Here is a 26114-nt window from a genome sequence, read left to right as displayed (position 1 = left end):
TTAGAAACACGGGCAGACAATACAGTTAGACAAAACTGGCATTAACATATTACTTACCTCATTGCACAAAGTACCTTTTGTAGCACATCAGCAGGATTTCCACAGAACAGCTAGAGCCCTAAGCATTAGAGTGTACTGCAGTTTACAGCTCTATGGTGCGCATCATTTGAACAAGTCCTGTGATGTTGGGCTTTGGCTTGTATTTGGTTTAGAACCAGTGTAACTAAGAGACTTTATTTCTCCTCTTCTAAGATAACAATGGTTAGACTCCATCGGGAACCCCTAATTATGTCTAATTAAGTGATAACATTTCCTAATCCTTTCTTCTCCATTTCTACCTCCATTTAAAATAGGAAATCCATGTAACTAAGAGTATGCTAAGTCTTCAGTGGTTTTTTTGCCTTCTGTATTGTATCCCTATTCCCTTTTCATCCCGTCCCCTTATTCTATATGACGGCCCCTACACTAAAGCAATCTTTTGAAAAATGAGCTTCTGGAAGGCCTCTTCTGGAAAATCCTGTTTTGAAAGAGAGCATCCCCACACACAAAAGTGGATCAAAAGATCAATCCACTCTTTCAATAGAGAGCATCCATATAGCTCCCACTCTTTCAAAAGAACGGGCCAGGGATCAAAAAATCCTGCACCATGAAGACTGCTCTTTTGAAAAAAGGGCCCGTGGAGCATCTACACACTCTTTTTTTCAAAAGAAGCTTTCAAAAGTAGGAGCTCTTCCTGATCCAGAAGCAGAAGAGGGCTTCCAGAAGAAGAGCTGCATTCTTTCGATTTCAGATCGAAAGAGTGCATTTTGTATGTGGACGGTCTGTTTGTTCTTTCGAAAGAGGGTCTGATTTTCCTAAAGAACTTGCAAATGTAGACATGGCCTATGTTTTTTGGATTGCAACTCATTCAGCACAGGGTTTATTTGTTTTCTGAGTTTGCCCATGAGGATCCGGTCCCAGTTCAGACATTCGTGAACTATCATAATGTAAATATTTAATATAACAAGAACAGAGAGGTAACATGTGGCAGGTGCTATGTGACATTGATTCATAGAATGATAGAAATGTAGGATTGGAGAGAATAGTGAGAAGTCATTCAGTCAAGCTCCCTGCATGTCTAACTTGTTCTTAAAAACCTCCAAAGATGGAGATTTCACAGTCTCTGTTGGAAGTGTATTCCAGTGCTTAACTATTGTTATCATTAGAAAATTTTCTTCCTATCTAACCTTGCTATCCCTTGCTTCAGATTGAGCACTTTATTCTTATCTGCCATTCAGTGGGCACAGAGAACATTCCTCTTTATAACAGCACTTAACATATTTGAAATTTCTTATTAGGGTTCCTGCTTGGTCTCCTTTTCTCAACACTAAACTTGCACAGTTTTAAAACCTTTCCTCATAAGTCAGGCTGTCTAAACCTTTACATTTTTGTTGCTGTTCTCTGGATCCTCTCTAATTTGTCCACAATTTCCCTAAAGCGTGGACATGGAACACCAACTGAAATCTCACCACAGTGCTGAGTACAGTGGGACAGTAATTTTTTTTTGTCTTCATATACAACTCTCCAGTTAAAACATCCCAGAATGTCAGGAGCCTTTTTCACAAGTATATTACATTGTTGACCATTCAGTTTGTGGTTTGCTGTAACTCCCAGGTCCTTTTCAGCAATATTACCAGTTAGCTTATTATTTCTCATTTTCTACCTTTGCTTATTTTCTTCCTAAGTGAGATACATTGTACTTTATTGAATTTCATCTCGTCAAATTCAGACAAATTCTCCCTATTTATTGAGGTCATTTTGAATTCTGATAATAGAACTCATAGGGCTGGAAGGGCCCTTGAGATGTCATCTGGTCTAGTTCCAATATTAGGATTAAGTATTATCTAGACCAGTGGGTTCCCAATCTTTTTGCTAGTGTGGACCTCCAGTCACCCTCCCAAACTGTTTGCGGGCCCCTATCAAAGGGTTAAAATAATTGTACAAGCTGTCATACCTCACTATTGTCATTCTTTGGAATTCAGTGGAAATGTAGGTGTAAAGACTGCCGGGTCAGTCTCATGGTATCTTTCAGTCAGGATCTCAAAGTACATTGCAAGCGCCAATGTGAGCCACCTAGTACTTTATTTTCAGAAGTGTTGCTGATTCACTGCTCCCATTGACTTCAGTATCTGTACAGATCAGACACAAGTAGCGAAATCTTGGTCAGAGGGAGTTTTGCCGTTGACTTCAGTGAAACTAAACTTTCAATCAGGGGTTTGTAATTTGGACATGCAAATCTCATCACACCCTTGTAACAAGTTTTGGGCAACAAAAATTATTAGGAGGCTGTAGTACATGACTTATGAGGAGAGGCTGAGGGATTTGGGCTTATTTAGTCAACAGAAGAGAAGAGTGAGGGGCAATTCGATATTGGCCTTCAACTATCTGAAGCAGGGTCTAAAGAGGATGGAGAGAGACTGTTCTCAGTGGTGACAGATGGCAGAACGAGGAACGAAGGTTTCAAGTTGCAGTGTAGGAGATCTAAGTAGTATATTAGAAAAAATATTTCACTAGGACAGTGATGAAGCACTGGAATGCGTTACGTAGGGAGGTGATGGAATTGTTACCCCTAGATACCTTTAAGGCCCAGCCTGACAAAGCCCTGACTGGGGTGATTTAGTTGAGATTGTTCCTGCTTTTTGAAGGGGGTTGGACTCAATGACTTCCTGAGGTCTCTTCCAGCTCTCTGATTCTACAATTCTAAGTTTAGACGTACTGTCACGGTGCCTCCTTCTGGTTACTCTGGGAATTAGCTCAGTCCAGCCCTGGCACACTCTCTTCCAGCCAGTGTCTCACCTGCTATTACCTGTCTTTTTCTGACTTCTGTTTTCCTCTACATATTGGATCAGGCTCCACAACCATTCCAGACCACGGTGTCCTTTCTTCAAGGTACTGCCCCACAGCAGTGTCCTCACACTCTGGGATCCTCCTCTCCCAGGGAACCTCAAACCCCTATATCCATCTTGACGCAGTGACCCAATGCAAGTCATCTAACCCCTACCTCAGGGGCAAATGGAAGTCTGGAATGGCCACTCGTGATTGGCAACAGGGTATGGGCATGCTGCCTTCTCCTATCTTGGCTGCCTCCCTGAAACCCTACTACCTTTCTGGGCCCCTGTCACTGGGCCTCAGCCTAGGGTTATTCACCCTGCCTTCCCCAAGCACTGCTTTGTCTAAAGTATGTAGGTGCAGGCACCTAGGTTCCCTCCCTCCAGAGCTGGAGCAAAAGTGTGCTACTCCTGTCCAGGCAGCCCTGTTAGTCTCTGATTGGCTGCTATAAGCCCTCTCCCAGTTGGCTGCCTGCCTCACCCCTCTTACAGAGCTGTTTTAACCCTTTACTCTCTAGTGGCTGGCAACCACCCTGTCAAATTCCAAAAATTAATAATTCTGAAAATATGGCTGCATATATCGTACATGTTAATAAGTTTTGTTTAAACACATGTGACCAGTTTCTAGCAAATTATATAGAATAACTCTTGTAATGTGATCTATGGACTTATGAGCTGTGTCTACACGTGCACGCTACTTCGAAGTAGCGGCACTAACTTCGAAATAGCGCCCGTCGTGGCTACACGCGTTGGGCGCTATTTCGAAGTTAACTTCGACGTTAGGCGGCGAGACATCGAAGTCGCTAACCTCATGAGAGGATCGGAATAGCGCCCTACTTCGACGTTCAACGTCGAAGTAGGGACCGTGTAGACGATCCGCGTCCCGCAACGTCGAAATTGCCGGGTCCTCCATGGCGGCCATCAGCTGGGGGGTTGAGAGATGCTCTCTCTCCAGCCCCTGCGGGGCTCTATTGTCACCGTGGGCAGCAGCCCTTAGCCCAGGGCTTCTGGCTGCTGCTGCGGCAGCTGGGGATCCATGCTGCAGGCTCAGGGTCTGCAACCAGTTGTCAGCTCTGTGTATCTTGTGTTGTTTAGTGCAACTGTGTCTGGGAGGGGCCCTTTAAGGGAGCGGCTTGCTGTTGAGTCCACCCTGTGACCCTGTCTGCAGCTGTGCCTGGCACCCTTATTTCGATGTGTGCTACTTTGGCGTGTAGATGTACCCTCGCAGCGCCTATTTCGATGTGGTGCCGCGCAACGTCGAAGTTGAACATCGACGTTGCCAGCCCTGGAGGACGTGTAGACATTATTCATCGAAATAGCCTATTTCGATGTTGCTACATCAAAATAAGCTATTTCGATGTTGGCTTCACGTGTAGACGTAGCCATGGTGTGCTGGTATTTAAAAACCATTTCCTTCTAATGAATCATCTGCTGACATGATTCTTTCAACACAATTTCCATTGAGTTCCATTGAAAAACTGATGGCACAAAATAGCACATCTCTTCTCCTGCCTTAATAATGTACCAACCTTGTGAGAATGTTTTATGTCGATGTCTGGGACTAACCATTTGGAGCAGTTCCGAAAGCACTCAAGACTCAACAGGTGTGAATTATAAGTGAATGGCATGTCTAATTCCCTGAAGATTAAGGTGTGTCTTTTAAATTGTAACGTATTTGTTGTATGGACATAATGAGTCAGTATGTCCATATAAATAAGATTTACAGTCTGCTATGTTGAAAGTTGTTTGTTAACCCTCAGAGCAGCTGTTTCATTTAAAACATCAACACGCTCAAATACAGTACCAAAGAGTGAAGAGAAATAGAATTGTCACCATAAACTGTAAAAAGGGTTTCTCAAGTTCTGTGCATTTTACACAGGGAATGTTAAATGGCCAGTCAGGCTATGATTTAACCCAAAAACACCAGTGACTTGTATCCCATCACTCAAATTAAATGTACATTTGTAATTCTTGTTAGGATACAAGAAAGAATGCTAAATATTTTGTAAATTGAATAAAGCTATTGAGTGCTTTGAAAAAACAGTTGGCTGACTTTGTAAGGTGGTTTCAAAGAAGGATGATTAAAAGGATGGTTGCTGACTGTCTGCCACTGATCTGAAGAGCTGTCATCAAATCTGTTTACTCAAGTTTCTAGGTTTTTGGTTATAACTTTTATTATAAACTCTTTGCCTAACAATATCCCTGGAATAATCAATACTTTTTCCTTTTTAAGGTTATTGAATTTGCTGATTGTATGTTGTTTGAATATTTGTATTTATGTCTGGGTGTACTTTTCTGAAAACAAAAGCAGGTGCCCATACAGTTTGTAAGTCTGCTAGTTGAGCTAAAGGAGTTTTCTGGGACAGAGACACACTAGGAAAAATCATGGACTTATTTTCTCCCAAGGATCTGTGATGAACTTGCTGAGCTTGCCTCAAAAATGATGACTCTCCAACATTTGAGTCTTTCGAATTCAAGCAATGTTTAGATTTGCAATGAAGAGTCAAGCATGTTTGGTACATCTAGTTGGTCCCTACATTGATATAGAGGGTGTATTAGACTTCGATCTCAGTGCAAGGCTATTGTCACCACAGTGCTTTAATAACAACTCCAGAGTAACATTTCCTCCTCCATCATATCTATAATCTATCAAAAATAAATAATCATAACTTGTTGGGCAGACTTCCATATTTCATCCTTGTTCTATTCCCAGCATACATTTAATTCACATCTGTCATCAAATTTCTTTCCTTTCTTACTTCATTACCCTATCTTGTTTTTTTTTTCTCCCCCATTCACATTGTACAGTCACTGCCAACTGCTTAAGCTCTCCTCCTCTTCCTGATGTATTAGTCTACTTGCACACTGTGGCAGGAAATGATATAGTGCATCATTAGAAAGAGGTATAACCCTCAACTTCCAGGCAAAAGTCATATGTTTCGGCTCTTGAAAACTGGAGAGAAGTGTCAAGCCACAGGGATGTAAAACATCACATGTAGTTCTGTGAAAAATACATCTGAAACTACACGCATATTGGACCATTCTTTCTGAGCTTTGGCCTCTTCCCATGTGGGGTTTTGTATGTCCACGTGCAACCCTTTCCTCTCTCTATGCCTCTGCACATGAAGATGCAGAAAATAGCAATCTTGCTATTCCCATATTCAAAAGTCATGAGCCAGAACCTCCCAAAAGCATGACTTTGGTTTAAAAATCTTGAGGGTTTTTTTTGTTTGTTTGTTTAGAAAGACTAAATTTTGAGTTTTGGTCAGAAGGAAGAATAAATGTATTTGATCTCACTATCCCTTTCACAATGGCACGTAAACAAGGGTGATGTTTGTATTCCTGTCAAATTTAAAGACTGCTTTTAATGTCTCACTATTGTTTATTCCATTTTAGGGAAGTTCCTACAGTTTCTATTAAGTTCAGCTGAAGAAAACATAAACCAATAGGTGGTATACAGAAGTAACAAAAGCTAAATGTTTTGTGCAGAAAAGATTCCCACAAGTGCATCCCAGCTATGAAGAGTGAACTTTATTTTCATATTCTGTGGTATTTCAATACAGTCTTGGATCATATAATGAATGATTATTTTAATACAGCTACTTACACTGGTCTGATTATATGGAAATAAAATATTGAAAGAAAGTGTTATTGTTTTCTTTAACCTTTTGGTCCCATCAATGAATTTACTTAGCCCAGTTAAAGTTTTTTGTTTTTGTTTTTGTTTTGGGGTGGCATTGTAGCAAAATAATAACTACACAATTGAAAAGGCCTCATTGAAAACTTGTTCAGACAAAAAAGATGAGAAATAGGTTGATTCTGAAACACAGTATCTTGTTTTCTAAATTGGGACAGGGACTTTAGCTATACAAATCCTGTTATCTAATTGTGTTGTATGGATAAATCTCTGTGGATCACACTGAGAAGTCACATCTGGGCTGCAGTGTATCCACTTGGATGGCAACCCAGGGACTAGTTCTTCCATCCTCACTTGGTCTGAGTAACATTTGACTTGTCTAACAGAGAGACCTGTTGAAACTAATGGAATACCTTGTGGAGGAAGGTAATATACAAACTAAGAATGGTAGAACTGAATCCCATTTCAGTGAGAAAGCAAGGAATACAAACTGAGCAACAGGAAGCATAACTGGGCAAAGAGACATATGTTTTGACCATGCTGTGGCACATATCTGCTGCATTTAAGTAATAAAATTCAAACCTGAATCCCACTGAAATGGACAGAAACTTTGCCATTGATTTCACAGGTAGAAAGTTTGGGAGCTTTATTTGAAGTTACTTTCCAATTTATGCTCGCATTTTCAATATGTTCACATTCTTATACTTACTGTTTTTCTAGCATTTCTACACCAAAATATGTAGCCAGTTCAAATACTATTGTTTAGTACAGCAAGGTCGCGACATTCGTGAATTCAGTTATTTGCAAGCAGCTCACCTGGCAGAGCAAGAAGGTGGCTTTAGCCTTCTCCAGGGCACTGAGAGAGGTGGCAGGACCATGAAGAGCAAATGAAATATGGCTCTCTACAGCGTCTGCAGCTGGGGCTTTGGGCGGGGAGTGCCTGCAGCTGCCACTTTCCTCGGGCTCCGGGGCCAGGAGCACTGGTGGACTCCGCATCCCTGGAGCTGTGAGGGAGGAGCACCAGTGGCTGCTTCCCCAGGGCTGCAGGTTGAGCAGTGCAGGGCCTAAGCAAGGCTGGGGTGTTGTGCTGTGGTACCTGTGCTGGAAGTTGGGTGGGAAGGGGGCCCAACTCCAGCAGCTGTGGTGCCCACATGCCCCACACCACAACGGCAGCTGCCGGCCCCAGCCCATCCTATATAGAGCGGGGTGCCCAACCCTGCCTCCAGCCTGAGGCACAGCATGGCCATTGACTGGCTCCCCACGGCACCACCAACAGTCTCCATCTCCCCACACTGCTGCCCAGGAGCCCACCAAGTTCATCTCCCCCAGCCAGGATAAAATGGGATAAAATGATATTCTCAAAATTCAACACTGAACCCTCACAAATGTTGCGACCCTAGTGTACTGTAAAACTCAGAAATAAAGGCTTTGTTTTTGCTCTTTCAAAAGTGGACTTTTTGTCATGTATCCATAACCTATTCTACGCTGCTAACTGTATACAGTATAGGAAAAACACCCTAAAACTTATCAAATACCGTTAGTGAATTAGTGTTAGCTTTGTGGAGTAGATTTGCCAACCACTGTGGTTATATCAGATTGAAGACAAACAGTGTGACTAATTCTGTCCAGTTAAGAAAGTTTGTGACCATGGCTGCTATTCTTAGTCCTTCTGCACATCAGAGTGTATTTATACTTAGGATAATTATTCTAGTGACATTAAAGCTATTGTGTTAGTGTTGTTTTAAGCTGCTGACCATAGGGTATGTACCTACATTCAGTGTTGCATTTGCATTTGAGGGGCCAATATGTGCTTCTTGTCTTCTCTCACTGAATCTCCTCTTATTGTTCCTTCATTTTTACAACGCTGTCCTTTTCTCAGAACTTCAGCAATTCGTATCCCGCTTCACTTACACCTCTTTCTGCACCACTTGCACTGATGTTTGAATAGCCTTTGTGATCTCAAGTTCACCTTGGCGCTCCTGAGGAAACTGGAGATGCAAGTTAGAGCTTCTTGTCTGTCAGGCCAAGTGAAAACTCATCTTGTTGTCTACATAGCCTCTCTCCCAAGTGCAAAGACACAGGTTCTTTTATCAGTGGCTATGTCTACACTTACAGTGGCATGTAGAGTATGGCCTGCAGGTGCTCATGTAGTGTCTGCAATAAAAAGCCCCAGGAGTATTACTTCCTCCTCTGTGCCTGAGCCTTTCTCTGCTGACAGAAACTTTTAGCATGGCAGGGAAGACTGAGGTAGCAGGAAGGAAACATGTAACTATACTGCTAAAAATAGCAATGTACTGGTGAGAAGCAATGGTGCTACGCATATGGAGCAGTGCAGGGGGTCCTCAAATGTTATTACACCACAACACCTTTCAGACAACAAAAATTGCTACATGATCCCAGGACTCAAGCCTGATTCTGCCCAAACCCCACTGCCCAAAGTTGGAGTCCCACCATCTGGGTAGGGGGGCCAGGCGAAAACCCTAGCCCAAACACATGGGCTTCAGCTTGAGATTGAGCTCTGCCACCCCTGGCTGAAGGCCTTTGGCTTCAGCTTTGGCAACAGATGATGGGGCTCAGGACTTTGATCTTGGTAATAGATTCAGGCTTTAGTCCAGGGCCCCAGAAAGTCTAAGTCAGCTGTGGTAACCCCATTAAAATGGAGTCACAGATTGAGACCTGCTCCATGAGGGTTTCAGGCACTGTATTCTAGTCACCTAAGCCACCAGCTACACTGCTGTTTACATTGTGCTAGCTAGACATGCAGCGTAGGCACTCTGCCTACCACAGTAAGTGTAGACATATCCACTGAGGCAGTTTATAATGCATGTTGCCCTTCTGTACTGCTTGACTCACCTAGCTCCAACATTTCCCTATTCATTCCATTCCCCACTGACTGTGGTGAGGAGATTGCAACAGTCCTAGTTTCAAACATACAGAAGAAGATTCCTTGCTGCTGCCAAGCATCCAGCAGCAATCCCTTGATTCACCTCTAAGACAGCTCACCATTCATTTCCCTTCTCTTGGCTGTGTGAACTATCAGTAACCGTTGTCCACCACCACAAGCATCTCACCATCTCTGAATCCAGGTCAGACCTTCTCTGGTCAAGGAGTTCCATGACTTTCCCCTAGCTCTGTGATGTTATAACCTCCACTCCTCTGCCTGATTGTCTGCATTATTTTGCCTTCTCTCAGCTGCCTCTCTACAACTTCCACAGTTGAATGTTGCACCCTTGCTTGTCCAGCCTAGTATGTTAGGAACAGTTTTTTCTCTGTCTCTTACCTTAACATCTTCCTGTTTTCTTAGCCTGAGTGACTACAAAATTTACTTAACTTTGTAATCCTTTCCCTATTACCACTTTCCCCCATTTTACCTTTAATTTAATCAAACTAGCAAAATTATTAACAGACATCTCCACTGCTTTTAGGGGTAAGCTTTCTCTTCTGTAACCCTCCTTTGTTTTGGTCCGTGGCTTTCCTTTCTGCTTGTACAAGAGACACTGGTCCAGATCCTCAGTTTGTGCAAATCAGCACAGCTCCATTGAATTCAATAGAACTCTATCCTTCTGTGGCAGCTGAAGACCCCCCTACTTGATACCACTTATTATAATTATACATGTGTTCTGTGATCTGGCCTGTTTTATACAAAGCCGGCTTTATGCCGCAAGCATAATCTGTATTCTGCTGTTTTAGAACCCCAGTTGCATGTATCCCCAAGAATCAAAATGTAAACATGAGCTGCCATTTTATACTGTTCTATCAGTTCTACACAGTTTTTTCCACTAATCAATACTTTTTTTCTGAAAATTAATTTTATGTAATCAAATAAGAGTCTAGAATGGGTTGGTAATATGTTACTGATATATTTATTTTAATAACTTTGCTCAACATCATTTTTATGGTCTGTAAAAGGCTGTATTACTCTTAGAAGGAAAAACCCCAAAACTTCAAATTGCTGGTAATAGTATTGTTATCATTAAATTTTCTTTCCCATTTTATGATTCACAGAAAATCAGTTTACCTGTAAAACTCCAGCAATTGCAGACATTGTGATCCTGGTAGATGGCTCTTGGAGTATTGGCAGATTCAACTTCAAACTTGTCCGGCTTTTCCTGGAAAATCTGGTTGCTGCCTTCAATGTGGGGTCTGAGAAAACAAGAATAGGTAAAGCTTCTAAAGAAAATTGTGCAATTCTGTAAGTTTACAGTTGACTTGAAACAAAAACTGAAAACAACCCCACTTTTGCTTTTCAAAGTAGTAGTGAACTTAATCCCTAATTATTTGTACAACATACATCATCTTTATTTGTCCTGCATAAAAATATTAGGACTAGATCCTGAAAGCACTGTACACATGGAGTTTCCATTTAAATCAATGTGAGTAACATGTTTGGAATTGCTGAAAATGTAGGCTTCTCTGTCTATTGTTGTGCTTTGATATCTTAGATCAACTTTTGGCCTAGTGTAGACCTGGCCTAAGCCGCCTTCATCATAGGCCAGTCGATGGGTTTGGTACAAGAATCCTCCACAGTTTCTATATTCCATCTCTATGGTGATGCAGGGTAGATTGGGGGAATCCACCCTCTGCTCCAGATTCCAGCCCAGGGACCCTCATGGCAGCAGCAACAGATAGTTTTTCCTCCACTTCCAGAGCTATAGTCCTTCCTTGGGCCACTTCCCCAAACAGCCACTCCCAGCACCTTCTTCCTGGTACCTGACTATGCTTGTCCTCCTAACACCTCACTCATGGCACACACACACCTTCTTCAAAGGGGTGCCTTTTAAACTAGCCCCAGCCGGAAATGGCTGCAGGTGTTCTGGTTAGCCTGTCTTTCTTAACTGCTCCTATCAAGTACATAACTGGCTTCCGGTGTCTTTTGGTGTTCACCTGACTTAATTGCTTCTAGTACATTCACAATTGCTCTGGAGCTGCCCCTGCCCTAGTTCCTCAGGAAACAGAATACTATTCATTCAGTGGGCCAGACTACTGGTAGAAGGTAAGTATACTTGGCTAGGTCTGTCACAATGGTCATTATTACTGATTGTTTCAGCTAGATTTGCCTCTTGTTACAGATCTTGTGGCCTAAATCAAGATTTGACTCTCCCCTTGCAGATTCTCCCTAAACTCCTTCAGTCATGTATGGATGTTTAGACATTTTATCTTTCTCTTCCTAAAATGACTTATAGCCATATATTAATCTCAACTTCTAATTCAGTGGTTTTTGAAGTCAAGAGAAAGACTCCTATTGACTTCAACTGGCATTGAATCAGGCTTTTACAGTGAAATTTTGAAATGGCAAAAGTTTCCAACAGATGGTTTCTATCTTGTTTAAAACTAATTTGAACAATATATTATATCTGTTAAGCTGCTTATGTTTTAGCCTGTCCAAAGAGACATTTAATACAAGTGTTCTCTTTCATTAAATGAGTTCTGGGAATCTTACTAAAGCCTGAAAAAAGAATGCACATGATCTTTTTCTTGAATTCCTAAGCACTTGAAAGAAAAACCTAGAAAATACATAGTGGAGTTGGTGTCCAGAATGGCTTAGGGAGTAATAAATTATTCTTTAAATTAAAGGGCCCTGTTATGATAGCAGATGACTGGCAGCCTAGTATGTATGTATATGAAAAGATGAATCTCATGCAAAGTATGTATTTGTGGTTCACTAGGTCTTGCTCAGTACAGTGGGGATCCCCGAATTGAGTGGCATCTGAATGCCTATAGCACAAAGGACGGTGTTTTGGATGCAGTCCGTAATCTGCCATATAAGGGTGGGAATACATTAACAGGTATGGTATGGATTTTTGCATTAGTCACATGGTTCAAAATATGCCAGGCTGCATTGGCTTAATGTAGTGGGGCTTCTGTTTCTTAAAGATGAATGTGGTGTTTATTTTTGAAGCTTGCCTAAGAGTTTGATTTAAAGGAGCTGGAGTCAATGGGAATGTTCATTTCTGCTACGAGCTTTGATTCAGGCCCCAATCTGGAAAATCTCTGCGTGTGATTGGTCTATGCACAAACTAAAGTAAAGCAAATTTACCTTTATATTTGGGAAAGAGGTTAGAGCAACAAAAGCCATTTATACTGTTCATACACAAAGCCCCATTCAGTTGGTTCAGAAAGAAAGTGTGTTGTTTTAACGGTTGACTAGTGGCAGTGGTAAATTTTCCAAGGATGACCCAGGGTTGTACACTCCCATTAACTTTCAAGTATTGAAATGTTGCATGGCACTTGAAAAACTTAGTGGTGAATAGCTGCAGGGTACTTGTCAAGATGATAAAATATGTATTCTCCAGAAAGGAATCCCATAGCATCAGTGCAACACTTAATAGTCCTGGCTCTCTTGTCCGGAGAATGGCAAAGTGAAAGAGTTGGGCACAACATTAGGTACGTTATTGCCAAAGTATTTTTTTCCCAGAAAGGTTTGGAAGTTCTCCCTTTTCTTCTCCACCAATCACTTTTTTGGTGGAAGGAGTTATTATGGTTGGATAGGGAAGAGAAAGGATATAAAGTGGTGTCGTAACTGAACTAATGCTTGATAGAAATATTAAGAAACAAGTAATAAATACACTATTATTATTTTATTCTGATATTAGAGGTGGCTTTTGCCTGCCTTTTTCATATGACTTCATTATAAGTTCCAAATTAGAAGCAAGTTGCCTTCCTCAAATCAGTAATAATCAGTTTTTTGATGTTGCATTCTCTGGTATCTTAATATAAGCCTTCCCTCCGCTTGTGAATGTAAAAAGATCTCAGATAAAAGATTTACTTGGCAGCTAGGTTTTTATAGGGTCTCACTTATTTTTTAATGGCCTAAATTAAGCCATGAATGACTTTTGTGCAGTACTTCTGCACCGGGTGAATTTCTCCAATAACACTTAGCACTGTCAGCTCTCAGGGACTCCAGGGGGAAATGAGGGCAATAAAAGCTGCTCAGGATTTGTCCCATGTTCAGTGGAACTAGAAAAACCAATACTGAGAGACTGTTCAGGTTCAGACTTGAAATTTGCAATCTGACTTCCTGTTTAAGTGACTTCTTCTGACAAGCTAACTGAAGCAGTTTCATTACAGAAATATCTGTAATTTGACCAGCATTTCTAAAAATGTGTGACTCAGAATTTATATGTTACTTATTGCAATAGTAGGTCAGCGCATGACTTCAGCAAGTGCTTAACTTTTAGCATGTGAGTAATCCTGACACATTTGGTCTTGGAAAGTCAGTGTTCATGGTAACCATATTTTTAGTCCTCTGATGAATTGAAACAATAATTTACTAACGAAATCCTCTGACTTCCCTGGTGGGGTACTTTGCAGGATAGTTGTAGCCATATTGGTCTCTGGATATTAGAGAGATAAGGGGGAGGGATGTGGTAATATTTTTATTGTACAAAACTTCCATTCAATAGAAGAGCTCTCAGTGGCTTGAAATCTTGTCTCTCTCATCAGCAGAAGTTGTTCCAATAAAACGGGTGGGCAACCCTGGCCAATGGTCCATATTTGGACCGCAGTTTGTCTGGTTCCAGATCCTGAGGCTTGGGGTCCTCTCCATGGCATCCAGCACATGGCAGGAAAAAGGGGGTGGGCCCCTGAGCCTTGTGGGCTGATCAGGCAAGCCACAGTCTGGACCCAGACCATAGGCTCTGCCGGGGTCAGAGTGGCAGGAAGCAGCTCCGGGCTCCACTGCTGCTCACGGCTGTCCCCTCAGCCAGAAGAAGGGAGAGGAAGCAAAAGCATCCTTGGCAGCCTGCCTGGAGGCTTCCTACTGCTGCTCTGATTGGCTGGAATTCTGGCCAGCAGAGCAGTGGAGAGCAGTGCCTGGAAGCAACGGGGGTGGGGCGCAGAACCATGTGCATCCAGGGGTGCTGCAAAGGTAAGCTGCATCTCCATTACACAGACCTTGCACCCCCACAGCTCTTTTGCCCCCTCTCTGCACTCTCCTTCCTAGATTCTGCTCCCCAAACCCTCCTTCCCAAACCCCACAGCACCCTCCTGCACCCCCTCCCATCCAGACCCCCATCTCACCCACAAACCTGACCCCTCCTTCCAAGACCCTATACCCTAAACCCTCCACCTCCTCCTTCCCAGACCCCACACCTGCCTACTGTACCTCCTCCCACTAAGATTCCCCACCCACAGCCCATTGCTGCACCCCACTCTGGCCCAGATCACCCACCCCCTGGTCACTCCTGCACCCTCTTTCCCAGAATTTGTTTATTTATTTATTTATTGCTTTTCACTTCTGCAGTCCCCAACTGATTTGCCTATGGGTCAGTGGCTCCTGATCCAAAAACGTTTCCTCATCCCTGCAATAAAATAAATTACTATACCCCCTTGTCTCGCTGGTGAGGTAAGACGTGTATATTTCAGTAGTGCAGTTCAGTTTTAAACACATTTCTATTCTCTGTTATAAATAATTTTATTGGCTGGAGGGTTGCTGAGGTCTGATTCCTTTTCGACCCAGTCTTTAATTCTAGCAGCCTACTTGGAACAGTGCATATTTAAGAAAAAGATTGTTCTCTTTGGTAAGTAAGCATTCTTTGTGTAGAAAGTTAAACTTCAAAAAATCAGTACAAATATCAGTTGTACATTTCTTTAGCCAAATTATTTATTAATTAATTTTTTAATTTATTTTAGGTCTTGCCTTAACTTTTATTTTGGAGAACAGCTTTAAGCCCGAAGCAGGTGCAAGACCCAATGTGTCCAAAATTGGTATATTGATCACAGATGGAAAATCTCAAGATGATGTCATTCCACCTGCTAAAAATCTGCGGGATGCCGGTGTTGAATTGTTTGCTATTGGTACACATTCTAACTTATCTATTTATTGCATTGTATTTGTTACAAGTCTCTGATCTGTTCTGTCTGTCTAGCACGGGGTTCTCAGGTTTCATTGCACATTGACCCCCTTCTGACAACAAAAATTACTACGTGGCCTCCAAAGAAAGGACCAGAGTCTGGGCCCCACCATCCCTGGTTGTGGGGGACAAAGCCCAAGCTGCACAGCTTCTGTCCCAAGCCAGGGACCTAGAACCTAAAGTTGATGACCAGGTTTGAAGCCAATGGTCTTTGGCCCCTTGCTTGGGCTTGGGCTTCTGCTTTGGCTATGGGCCCCAGTATCATCAAGCCAGCTCTGGTAACCCCATTAAAATGGGGTTATGACCTACTTTGGGGTCCCAAGGCACATTTTAAGAACCACTAATCTAGTATATCTATAAGAGTCCTGTCATGTTTCTGTCTGGATTAATCATCATCAAAAATACTTTGGAAAATTTAAACTTTTTCCAGTATGCTCTTACTGTTAATTTAACTGGCATTTTACCCAGGTAAATATATGTTAGTTTAGACCTGCCTCTGGAATCTCCACTACATGCATCTGACAAAGTGGATCTTTGCCCACAAAATCTTATGCTCCAAAAATCTGTTACTTTATAAGGTGCCACAGGATTTCTCGTTGTTTTTGCAGACATCAGACTAACACAGCTACCCCTCTGGTACATTTTAGTTATCATCTGAATACTGCAAAGTTGTCACTAACACTTGTAATCCTGGAAATTAACCTTTATGATTAATTATAACTGCCTGTAATTAACATCTCAACTGTAAGCCAGATGCAAAGCACACTGAAGCCAACAAAATGGGGAAAGACTTTATAGATGTTAGTGGGTTTTGGCCAGGCTTAAAAGTTACAGTGATTTCTTTTGTTGTAAACATTTTCCTATTTTTCTCCCCACTGTAAGGTGTGAAGAATGCAGATTTAAATGAACTCCAAGAGATTGCCTCTGAACCAGACAGTACTCATGTCTACAATGTTGCTGACTTTAATTTTATGCACACCATTGTTGAAGGTCTCACAAGAACAGTGTGTTCAAGAGTGGAGGAACAGGAAAAGGAAATCAAAGGTAAATAAGAGATAAGAAACAAGATAACTTTTTCTTTGTTTGATCATTATATTATACCAGCAAACCCAGTTTTAGAATAGGGACAGTTTTGAACTGATTTCTGACATTTTACTGGTTCTACATATACTATGTTATCAGAGAAGATACATTTCTGAAGCATTCTAATCCCTTGTTTTCTTAGTCTTATAACTTTTCCAAACATACGTCTTTCAGTTTGACGTTTCCCAGGCTTAGTCTCTACAGGAAGTTGAAATTTTAAAATCTATGAGAAAAATAAACAAACAAAACCAAAACTACACCCAGCATTTTGGAGTAAAAGAAAAGTTGTTGGTGGAAAAAAATTACAATTACACAGAAATTCTGCTGACCTTAAGGCCATATACTATTACTGAAAAGATGGAACATTTGTAGGCCTGTTCCTGAAACCTGTAAGAGTTACACCAATGGTAGAGCAGTGGTGAGAAACCTGCAGCCTGTGGACCCCCCAGCTGCATTCTCCCCCACATGCCTCTCGAACACTGGGCACGAATGGACTGATTTACGCTCTGTTCCCACTCCTTCCCCTCCATCCCAGAGCTGGAACATCATGAATCAGCTGTTTCTGCTGTTCCAGCTCTGGGAGGGAGTAGGAGAAGGGGAAGAGAGTGTGAGTCCAGTGATCCATCCACTCTGAAAGTGCTGGAAGGGAGGGAAAGGAGCAGGTAAGAGTGGGGCTCTGATGGAAGGGGGGCAGACAGGGGCTGCAGGCAGAACCCCTGTGGGCTTCTGGGGCCCATTTGGGTGAAAGAAGGCTGCTCATGTGGCCCCCCTGCCCAACTATTTGTAGTTCCCTGTCCCTGTGGTAGAGGGGTCTGTGAGCAGTGGATTGGAAGAAATGACTATCAAAAGGCTCATGAACCAGTGACGGCTAACATGGCTCCTCAGTCCTGTCAGGCGCAGCCCCATGAGCAGACCTGTCAAACAGCACTGGGGACAGGCTCTGTTGCTGATCACTGAAGCAGGTTCTCAGCTGTGGAAATTCCTGGCTGGTTCTGGAACTTGAGGCGAGAGTGTATAGAAGCACCTGGGAAGGGAGTGAATGCATGGAGGGGCTAGGGAAGCTTGGAAGAACCATTGCAGTTGTTGTGTTTATTCTGAAGCCTCCATGTGTGTTGCATGTAAATTTTCTACATAAACCAGAGGAGGGCTGGTCCCACTGAGAATTGTATGTGTATTACTATTATAATTTATTAAGTTATGTTAAAAACTGCCTAAATAAATGTGACATCTTCAGTTAATTCCGTTTCTAATTATGATTGATCGTGGGAACTCAGCAATTAGTGCAAAAGCACACAATTATTTTTCGGGGTAAAAATAAGTTTATATTATCTCATGTATAGGAACACTTGTTGCCACTCTTGGAGCTCCTACAGATTTGGTCACGTCTGAGGTAACAGCCAGAGGATTCCGTGTTAGCTGGACTCATGCACCTGGCAAGGTGGAAAAATACAGAGTTGTGTACTACCCCACTAGAGGAGGACAACCAGAGGAGGTAATGGAGGGGAAAATCCTACTGGCCTCACAGTTGTGAAAGAATTTAGTAAACAAAGAAAGAATTCACCAGTTAGGAAGGATAGTGTTTGATCATAGGTCTGGTGCTGCTTCCAGTTAAGGGTACATCTACACAGTCAACGGTAGGCTGTGACAGCAAACCCCTGTGTCCAGGTTGGCAGACTCAGGCTTGTGAGACTTGCACAGGCCTATTGATGGGGAGAAGATGAGGGGGGGAGCGGAAGACAGCAGCTGCCCTGGGGCCTGGTGATTTAAAAGGGCCACTGCTACATCAGAAATGGCAGCAGCCAGAGCCCCAGGCCCTTTAAATTGCTGCCGAAGCCCTGGGCTGCGTATGCTGAGCAGCACTAAAGGGCTGGCTGGCTATGAGACTAGTCCACAGTCCCTGCCCTTCTGCCTGAGGCTCCATCCCTTCTGAGGGGGCCAGAACTGGCCCCCACCCCACCTTGCCCAGGGTCCAGCAAAGTCTGTTGTCCACCCTGAACCTGCACTACAAGTAGATGTGCAGACAAAACTGTAAACTGCAATTTTGTTTGGAACATGAGCCCAGGGAACCACTTCACAGCTTGAGCTCCATCCCAAGTTGCAACAGGTACCCAACTCTTTTCAATTCAATATCATGAATCTATGAACCTGAGTGCATGAGCACAGGCTTGGAAGTTTGCTCCCACAAACTGTATAAACATACAGCTAGGTGTGCAGTTAAATTATTCAAAAATAAGACCTAAAATCCATTATGTAAATTCTGGTTTTATTTATATGTCTGTTTTCCTTGTTGGACTAACACATATGACACTATTTAAATGGACACAGGACCAAAAGGGGATGGAAGAGAGAGAATTTGAGCTTAGGAAACATAACTCATTAATAAATCACCCAGTTGTGAATCTGGCTATAACTAATGAGTATGGGGTCAGGTGGACAATTTATTAATTGTGTAGAATCAGCAGTTCACCAAGTTCTTTGGAGGCAGGAATGCAAACAAGGACACTGCATGAAGATGTTTACAACTTGAGCAGCCAACTTTCAGAACAGGATGGGAAGGGAATTGAGAGTGGAAGCAGGACAATAAAAATAATATAATTAAAAAGCAAGGTTAAATTCATGTTTTGTTTTTTGATTTTTTTTTTTATTTGGGAGATTTTGTTGTTGGGGTGTGTGTGCGTGTGCGTGTGCGCGTACACACAGGGATGTGCTTGCAGTGCTACAAAGACATTTTGAATTACATAATAAATATGTCAGAAAGTGTCCATTATACAGTATTTTTAGTTCTCATGATGTTAATTGTATTTTTAACATTCTGTTTGATCCAAAATGCTGCTTTGTAGTGCCTTAAGACTTCCCATTACACGTAAGTTTCCCATTCTGTTTTCTGGCTACTGTGTTTTATACTAAGATACAAATCTCATTTTTGCCGTGTTAAATATAGATATAGTCACATTTATGTGTAATGCCAAGGAAAGTCTTAGAAATATGATACCTAGGACAAACAGGTAACATAGTTGGATTAAATAGTAAAATAACTGAATTTTTATACTTATTTCTTTGAATTTTCCCCAAACAGGTAGTGGTGGATGGAGGTGTATCAACGGCAGTTCTGAAGAACCTGATGTCGCTAACTGAATATCAGATAGCTGTGTTTGCGATATATGTAAGTGCTGCAAGTGAAGGACTCCGTGGTACTGAAACTACACGTGAGTACCCTAACTCAATTTGTATTCCCCTGCCTCAAGGATGTTGTAAAGATAACTGATGTACTCATGGGGGCCATATGAGTAGCTTCGAGAGGTAGGTTCCCTCACTAAGTCATATAACATAATTTTTATGTAATTAAAATATTTCACCCCCAAATGCAATAATTTGTTCCAGCGACATGACAACCCTTATGCAGAGAAAGAAAGAATCGCTTTTCCAGTAGAAAATACAGGGTGGAATTGAGTTGTAGTTTGGATTCATCCAGAAAATCAATGCTAACACTCCCAAATTAACAAAAAGTAAGATAGGTGTGTGTTACATAATTTGAAACCTTCGCCTTTTGCTTCATCCTAAAAAAGTGAATCTGCCGTAGCATTGTGTTCCATAACACCATATTAGGAATTGCTTAATTTCTGATTCAGCAGGAAGAGTGGCACATTCTGAGCCAATGGCATCATTTCCCACTGCACTTGGTATTCCTTTGAAGTCAGCTATTCAAGTTCTGACTAAACTTAGTCCTGCTTATTTTCTCAGATCTGATCAGACCACAGCCCAAGGTGGTGTGGCTGCAATCGTTAAATAATAAGTATTTTAGTGTCATGGGTAATAGTCTGAAATGTGTAAGTATTAATCACTCTAGACAATTTCAGTCTGAAAATATTTTTAACTATGACTGTTGAAATCTGCGGAAAGTTATAGTTTACATTATGTGACATTGCCAGATTAATCACAAATATGAAAACTGGCACATTTGTATATACAGGTCATTAAATATGACCTTACAGTAGTCTGCTGTTCAGATGAATATAATCAGTGCCATAAAATTCTGAAATACAGAAAAGAGAGGAGCCTATTTTTTAACCACTTTGAAAAATGCAAAATAAATATCAAATGTACATTTATTTGAAATTCTTGCAAATATGTGTGCTTTTCTTACGACTTTATTTATTCTAGTTATTTTAAAATTTCCTCAATATAACTTTATTCATTTTTTGGCATTATTCAGTGTCTACCCCACTCCAGATTAACTTTGTCTAATATTCACTTCACGTTTTAATATTTGCAATTGTTTTTAATTTGGAAATGGTAACAGAAGCACTTTCACTTTCTTTCCATCTTTTTACCTTCCTTCCTCATCTCTCATTATTTATTTCTTGTTGTATGGGAGCACCTAGGGACCTTAGTCATGGGACCCCATTGTGCTAAGTTCAGTACAAACCTGTAACAAAAGGATTGATTTTACCCCAGAGAGTTTACAACTAAATATAAACCAATAGAGAACAGATAGAAATGGACAGATGAAGAAGTATGAGGAGAGAATGAGACAATATTTGTCAGCATGCTTAACAGCACTGCAGCATCCTCTTATCAAACTTTTTGTAGGCACCATGGGAAATGAGAATTTTATAAGTGGGGAGGGGTCTGAAGGATAATAAGGTAGCTTTGCAGATGTTTATGGGAAACCACTTCCAAGCATGAGGTGTGGCATGGGAAAAAGGATGAAAATATTTATTTAAAAAAATGTAGTGAGACTGGCATCATGGGCCCATCAGAGGCTGGAGTTGATGGCTTGACACTGATTGAAAGAAAATACGGAGGGTGATGATGGGGCATGAAAGACCTTGAAAGTGAAAACAAGTAGCTTCTGTTTGATGCAATACAGAAGATGGGGCCAGTAGACGGAGTCAAGGGAAGGGGTGATATGATCAAAGTGACAGGCTAAGAAAATGATCTTAGGAGCAACGTTTGTAATGAGCAGGGCAAGATTGGATTTGTCAAGGCCAGAGAGAAGTATGCTGCGGTAGTTGAGTGAGATATGTGATGATCAGAGCCTGGACGAGAATAAGGCAGGGTGGGCAATCACTGGCGCATGAGCCAGACATGGTTTGCCAGGGCTAGCCACTCCCGGGCTGCCAGATGCTTTGCTTACCTGAGCATCTGCACTTGCAGCTGATCACAGCTCCCAGTGGCCATGGTTTGCCATTTACAGCCAATGGGAGCTGAATTGTTGTTCAGCAACAGCAACTAGAAGCTAAGGTCCCACACTCACTCTACTGAACACAATTTTGTTGGACCTAGTGCTGACATCAGTTGCAGCAGTGAGGCACTGGGCAAATGTAAAATAGAGGTTTATTCCAAAGAATCAAAGGGGAACTTTCATTTTAAAAAGAGATCCAGTTTCGTGCTGTGCTTCACTGGCACTGTCATCGTTTTATGTGTTGACATGGTCATCCTACTTAAGGACTTAGTTCATCCTCCTTGGTCACACATCCCTAACTGATGTGTGGTGTCACTTGCTATGGAATCAGTATGGCCTTCTTTACATTTACGTACCCTCACAGGCATAAGCCATAGGACTAACTGAGGTAACGTAGGACCATAAGCACAACTCCATGCGGTTAGAACACGGCCCAGCCATATGGTGTTCCTCATGGCCTTGCTCCCTCACCATGAATATACCTCCCTACTGTGGCTAAGGGGGTAAAGAGGTTATTGCTTGGCAGAAGCTACCCCTAAAAATTCAGTGCCCATGTGGCTACCTATGTGGCTAATGCCTAATGGTGGCACTATTCAGTCGCCACTCCCAACCCTCATCCCCCATGTAGACCTAGAAGAGTGCATGGAGCAGTTTGGTCCAGCTGCATCTATTATGCTCTTGAGGATTCTCCCAGGGGAAAGCTTGAAATCCTGGCTCTTGTAGCATTGAAAAACTGACTGAGACAAGTTACTAGAAATGTCCTTTAAGAACAATCCAGCCCTGGCTGGGGACTTGGATGGATGATTTAGCTCTTTTCCCATCTCTAATTCTGATATATTTCGATAGCTCTTTGTAATGATCTCAAACAGTGTTTCCACTGTTTCCAGTGTTTTCCTTTCTGTATTCCATTGTGCGCCATTTAATAAAGAAACATCCAACAATAACAAGCAAGTTTTTCAGATGCAATTGAAAAAATTTTTACCTTTTTCGGTTGCAGTTGCTTTGCCTATGGCATCAGATCTGCAATTGTACAACGTGTCACAAAGCAGCATGAGAGCAAAATGGAGTGGAGTAGCGGGTGCCACTGGTTACATGATCCTGTATGCTCCCCTCACAGAGGGGCTGGCAGCAGATGAAAAGGAGGTGATGTATTTGGTTTTCCTTCAGATTTTAGCTATTCAAAACCAGAATATTTAAAAAATAAAATGTCAGATGGACCTCAGCTTCAAATATTGTTTGTTCCCTAGCTTTTTAAGTACTCTACCATGTCTGTTATTTTCTGTGTGAACTGATGCTAAGTAGATGTTTTTAATCTTCGATATGTTCAAATTTGTCCTCATTACTGCATCAGACATACCACAAGTTAAAGTCAGGTTAAAGGGACTCTTTTGGAATGATTCAAGAGACAATATGTAAAACAGTGTGAAGGCAAAACCTCAAACAGAAAAAAAATGAAACCAAAACACGAGAGGTTTGATCTTTCTGAAAAAATGATTTAGAAGATTGTGAAGTTTTAGTCTTTTTTTTTTTACATTTGGACATAACAAATCAAATTAAATTAGTTAACCTGCCATTTCTATGTTTTGTTTTAATTCTTACTTTTATTTTTAATAAACATCAAAGTTTTTTAAGTTACTTTTAGAAGGGATAATATGATTCATTTTAAATGTAAACTCTGAGTGGAGCAAGAACAACAGAGATAGGTGTGGCTCATGAGTAGATAAAATTATAGGCAGAATATTATGTTGTCATTAGAAATATGAATGGATATTTGGAAATGGCTAATACGGTGCCAGCGCAATCTTAGGGCTTAGATTAAAATGGCTTTGTGCTCCACTTAATTTCCACTCCGTGAATTAATTTATCTAAGGACTCTAGCCAAGCGAGAGCACTGACAGCATGCAAATGCATGCAGCATTCTGGAAAGGGTGTAGTCAGCCATTGAGAGCTCGCATAGACTTGAGAACGTTGCAGAATGAGTGACTATGATCATGCAGCCCTCTTGAAAATTGGGTCTCGTTGAAAGCTAGCTGACATCAGCAAAACTGAGCTTTGCCCTGTGAAAGATCTTTCAATGAATAAATCAGCCCCTGTTAATGTGGCACCTACTGATGGAGGTCAAGGGGAAAATGGTACACACCTGAAATAGCAAAGAGCAAAACCAAGCCTCAGCCCATAGGCAGACTTCTGATTAATAAACCTGAGTCCTTTCCTCTTTCTGTAATACTCTCATTTCAGCAGTCAGTTTGAGGTAATTAGTTTCCACTGAACTGAAATAAAGATCCGACAGTCTTTTAGGCATAGATGAGTATTGATGAGAGGCTGAGGGCTGTTCTCTACAGCAGAGGACGCTTGTGTTGTTGCTTGTTTAGCATGTCACCTTTATATCTCATCCACCTTCCTATTTGGAATTTCCTTGGGGTGTTTGCCTTTTAGATAATTTTAAGTATTTTATTGCTCTAGGCAATAACAAACCTGTTTGCACAAGTCAAGTTCTGTAGTCAGGTACAGCTGATCAGTGTCTTTGAGGCAACAAAGGGCAAGAAGCTCATGTTGAGCAGGACACATGAGCATATGCCTAACTTTAAACACCAGAATAGTCCCACTGACTCTTAAGGGATTAATTGCATGCCTAAAGTTAAGCACTCTGCTGAGCTGGACCCTTAATGAGCACATTGTAGGCTTTTGCTTTTATTCTATTTTATGGTATTTACCAGCCTTATAAAAGTATGCTCTGTTCTACTGAAAAGACTTGTCTCCTATGCAGTAATTTTGCTGGCTTGTTTCTTTTTCCCCCTCATGAGCTCATTTAGACATAATGTATCCATTATTCTTATTAACTTTAGATGAAAATTGGAAAGGCCTTGACAGATGTTGAGCTGGATGGATTATTGCCTAATACAGAATATGCAGTCACAGTTTATGCAATGTTTGGAGAAGAAGCTAGTGATCCCCTGACAGGACAAGAAACAACATGTATGTCAGACACTTCTATATGTACTACACAATGTTAATAAAACTCCTGGAGGTCTTTGTATGCATGAAAATAGATCTCAGATTTTAATATCTGTCCAGAGGAGTAACTGAGAGGAGATCACACTGTGCATTTTGGTTTGGGTGAATTGTAGAGTTTCCTGCTGCTGATGCTGCTATTTACTTACACAGAGTACTGTATATTACAGGACCAGGTATATAGTTCTCCACGAAAGAGCATGTTTTCCATTGGCCAAATTCTGACACCTTTGGGTAGCATCCTGTGCTGCTGAGCGCCCTATTGGTTTCAGTGGAACTAATTGCACAGGAAGAGAGTGGGGGAGGGTGTGGGGAGAGATAGCTCAGTGGTTTGAGCATTGGCCTGTTAAACCCATGGTGTGAATTCAATCCTTGAGGGAGGCTATTTAGAGGCCTAAGGCAAAAATGCCGTTGATGGTGCTTGGTCCTGCCAACAAGAGAGGGGACTGGACTCAATGACCTTCCAAGGTCCCTTCCAGCTGTACGAGATGGATCTCTCTCTCTATGTGTATATATATATATATTACTATTAAGCATGAGTGAGGTGGCAGAATCTAGCCATATATTAGTATTACTACCTAGGGTTACGTTGTGTTTTGTGGTGCTGCCCTGCTTTTTCCCTCCCTTATTCCTCTGTCTATTTTTAGCACATTGTTCCCAAGGAGTGAATAGTGCCAGCTCCTCCTAGCTCCCAGGCACTACTTCTGTGAGCAGAACTTATGCAGCTGCACAACTGGGAAGGGAGGTGTCTTGCTTTCGCCTTGGGCCCTGTGACAGGGCTGCTTTCAGTATGAGACTTGATACCACATTCTAACTATCCACCTTTAAAATGAAAACTAGTTATCAGATTAAGGTTTTGCTGTGAGAACATTATTAGTATCAGCTGCTTGTTTTTCTTCTTCAATTAATATGTTTAGATATTGTTTATGTAGTACCATGTGGCACATGGCTCTTGACAGACAACTGTACAGGCAAGAGCAAGTAGTCAACATGCAGGGTGACCATATTTCCCTATGTGAAATATGGGACACCTAGTAAAATTGCTTGGAGTTAAGTGAGTTCTCTGGTGATGCATTAGAACTGTTCAGTACGAACATTCAGTATAACATTAAGTTGGCTGAGCACCCATTATAACAAAAATAGGTAAAAATTAAAAATATATACCTACAGTTAAGTGGTCATTACGCTATAGAAGTGCCTGCCTTGTCCTCATGTTGTTGTCCTCCAGAGTATGGGCCCTGTCCCCCATCCTTCATGGGATTCCTCCAAGCCCCTGATCCCCCATCTAACCCTTGGCCTGGGTCAGGCTGCCCTTTACTCCAGAGATTTGCCTGTTTGCTGCTACCTGTGGCTACCAAGCTAAGTGCAACCCCACCAGCAGCTGTTCCCCCTTTCTCCCAAGTGGCTGTCCCACATTCAGCACCACCATAGGGCCCTGTCCTCCCTGTCCCAATCCTATTACCTGCCAGCAGTGTGTT

General features: G+C 41.8%; 1 protein-coding gene across 3 annotated transcripts in view; it reads left to right on the top strand.

Annotated features, from left to right (window-relative positions):
* COL14A1 (collagen type XIV alpha 1 chain) overlaps positions 1-26114 on the top strand; it is a 195452-nt gene that overhangs the window by 44282 nt on the left and 125056 nt on the right. For all 3 annotated transcript variants that reach the window (XM_074986728.1, XM_074986726.1, XM_074986727.1), the window contains 8 exons: positions 10510-10665; positions 12171-12290; positions 15136-15300; positions 16239-16400; positions 17780-17931; positions 19516-19645; positions 22622-22767; positions 24471-24600. In XM_074986728.1, the coding sequence (XP_074842829.1) occupies positions 10510-10665; positions 12171-12290; positions 15136-15300; positions 16239-16400; positions 17780-17931; positions 19516-19645; positions 22622-22767; positions 24471-24600 (1161 nt within the window). The remainder of the gene's footprint in view (positions 1-10509; positions 10666-12170; positions 12291-15135; positions 15301-16238; positions 16401-17779; positions 17932-19515; positions 19646-22621; positions 22768-24470; positions 24601-26114) is intronic.

The sequence above is a fragment of the Carettochelys insculpta genome, chromosome 2 (assembly GCF_033958435.1).
Source record: "Carettochelys insculpta isolate YL-2023 chromosome 2, ASM3395843v1, whole genome shotgun sequence".
Classification (NCBI taxonomy): domain Eukaryota; kingdom Metazoa; phylum Chordata; order Testudines; family Carettochelyidae; genus Carettochelys; species Carettochelys insculpta.
The sequence above is the reverse complement of the archived record's forward strand: the minus strand, read 5'-3'. Positions and strand labels throughout refer to the sequence as shown.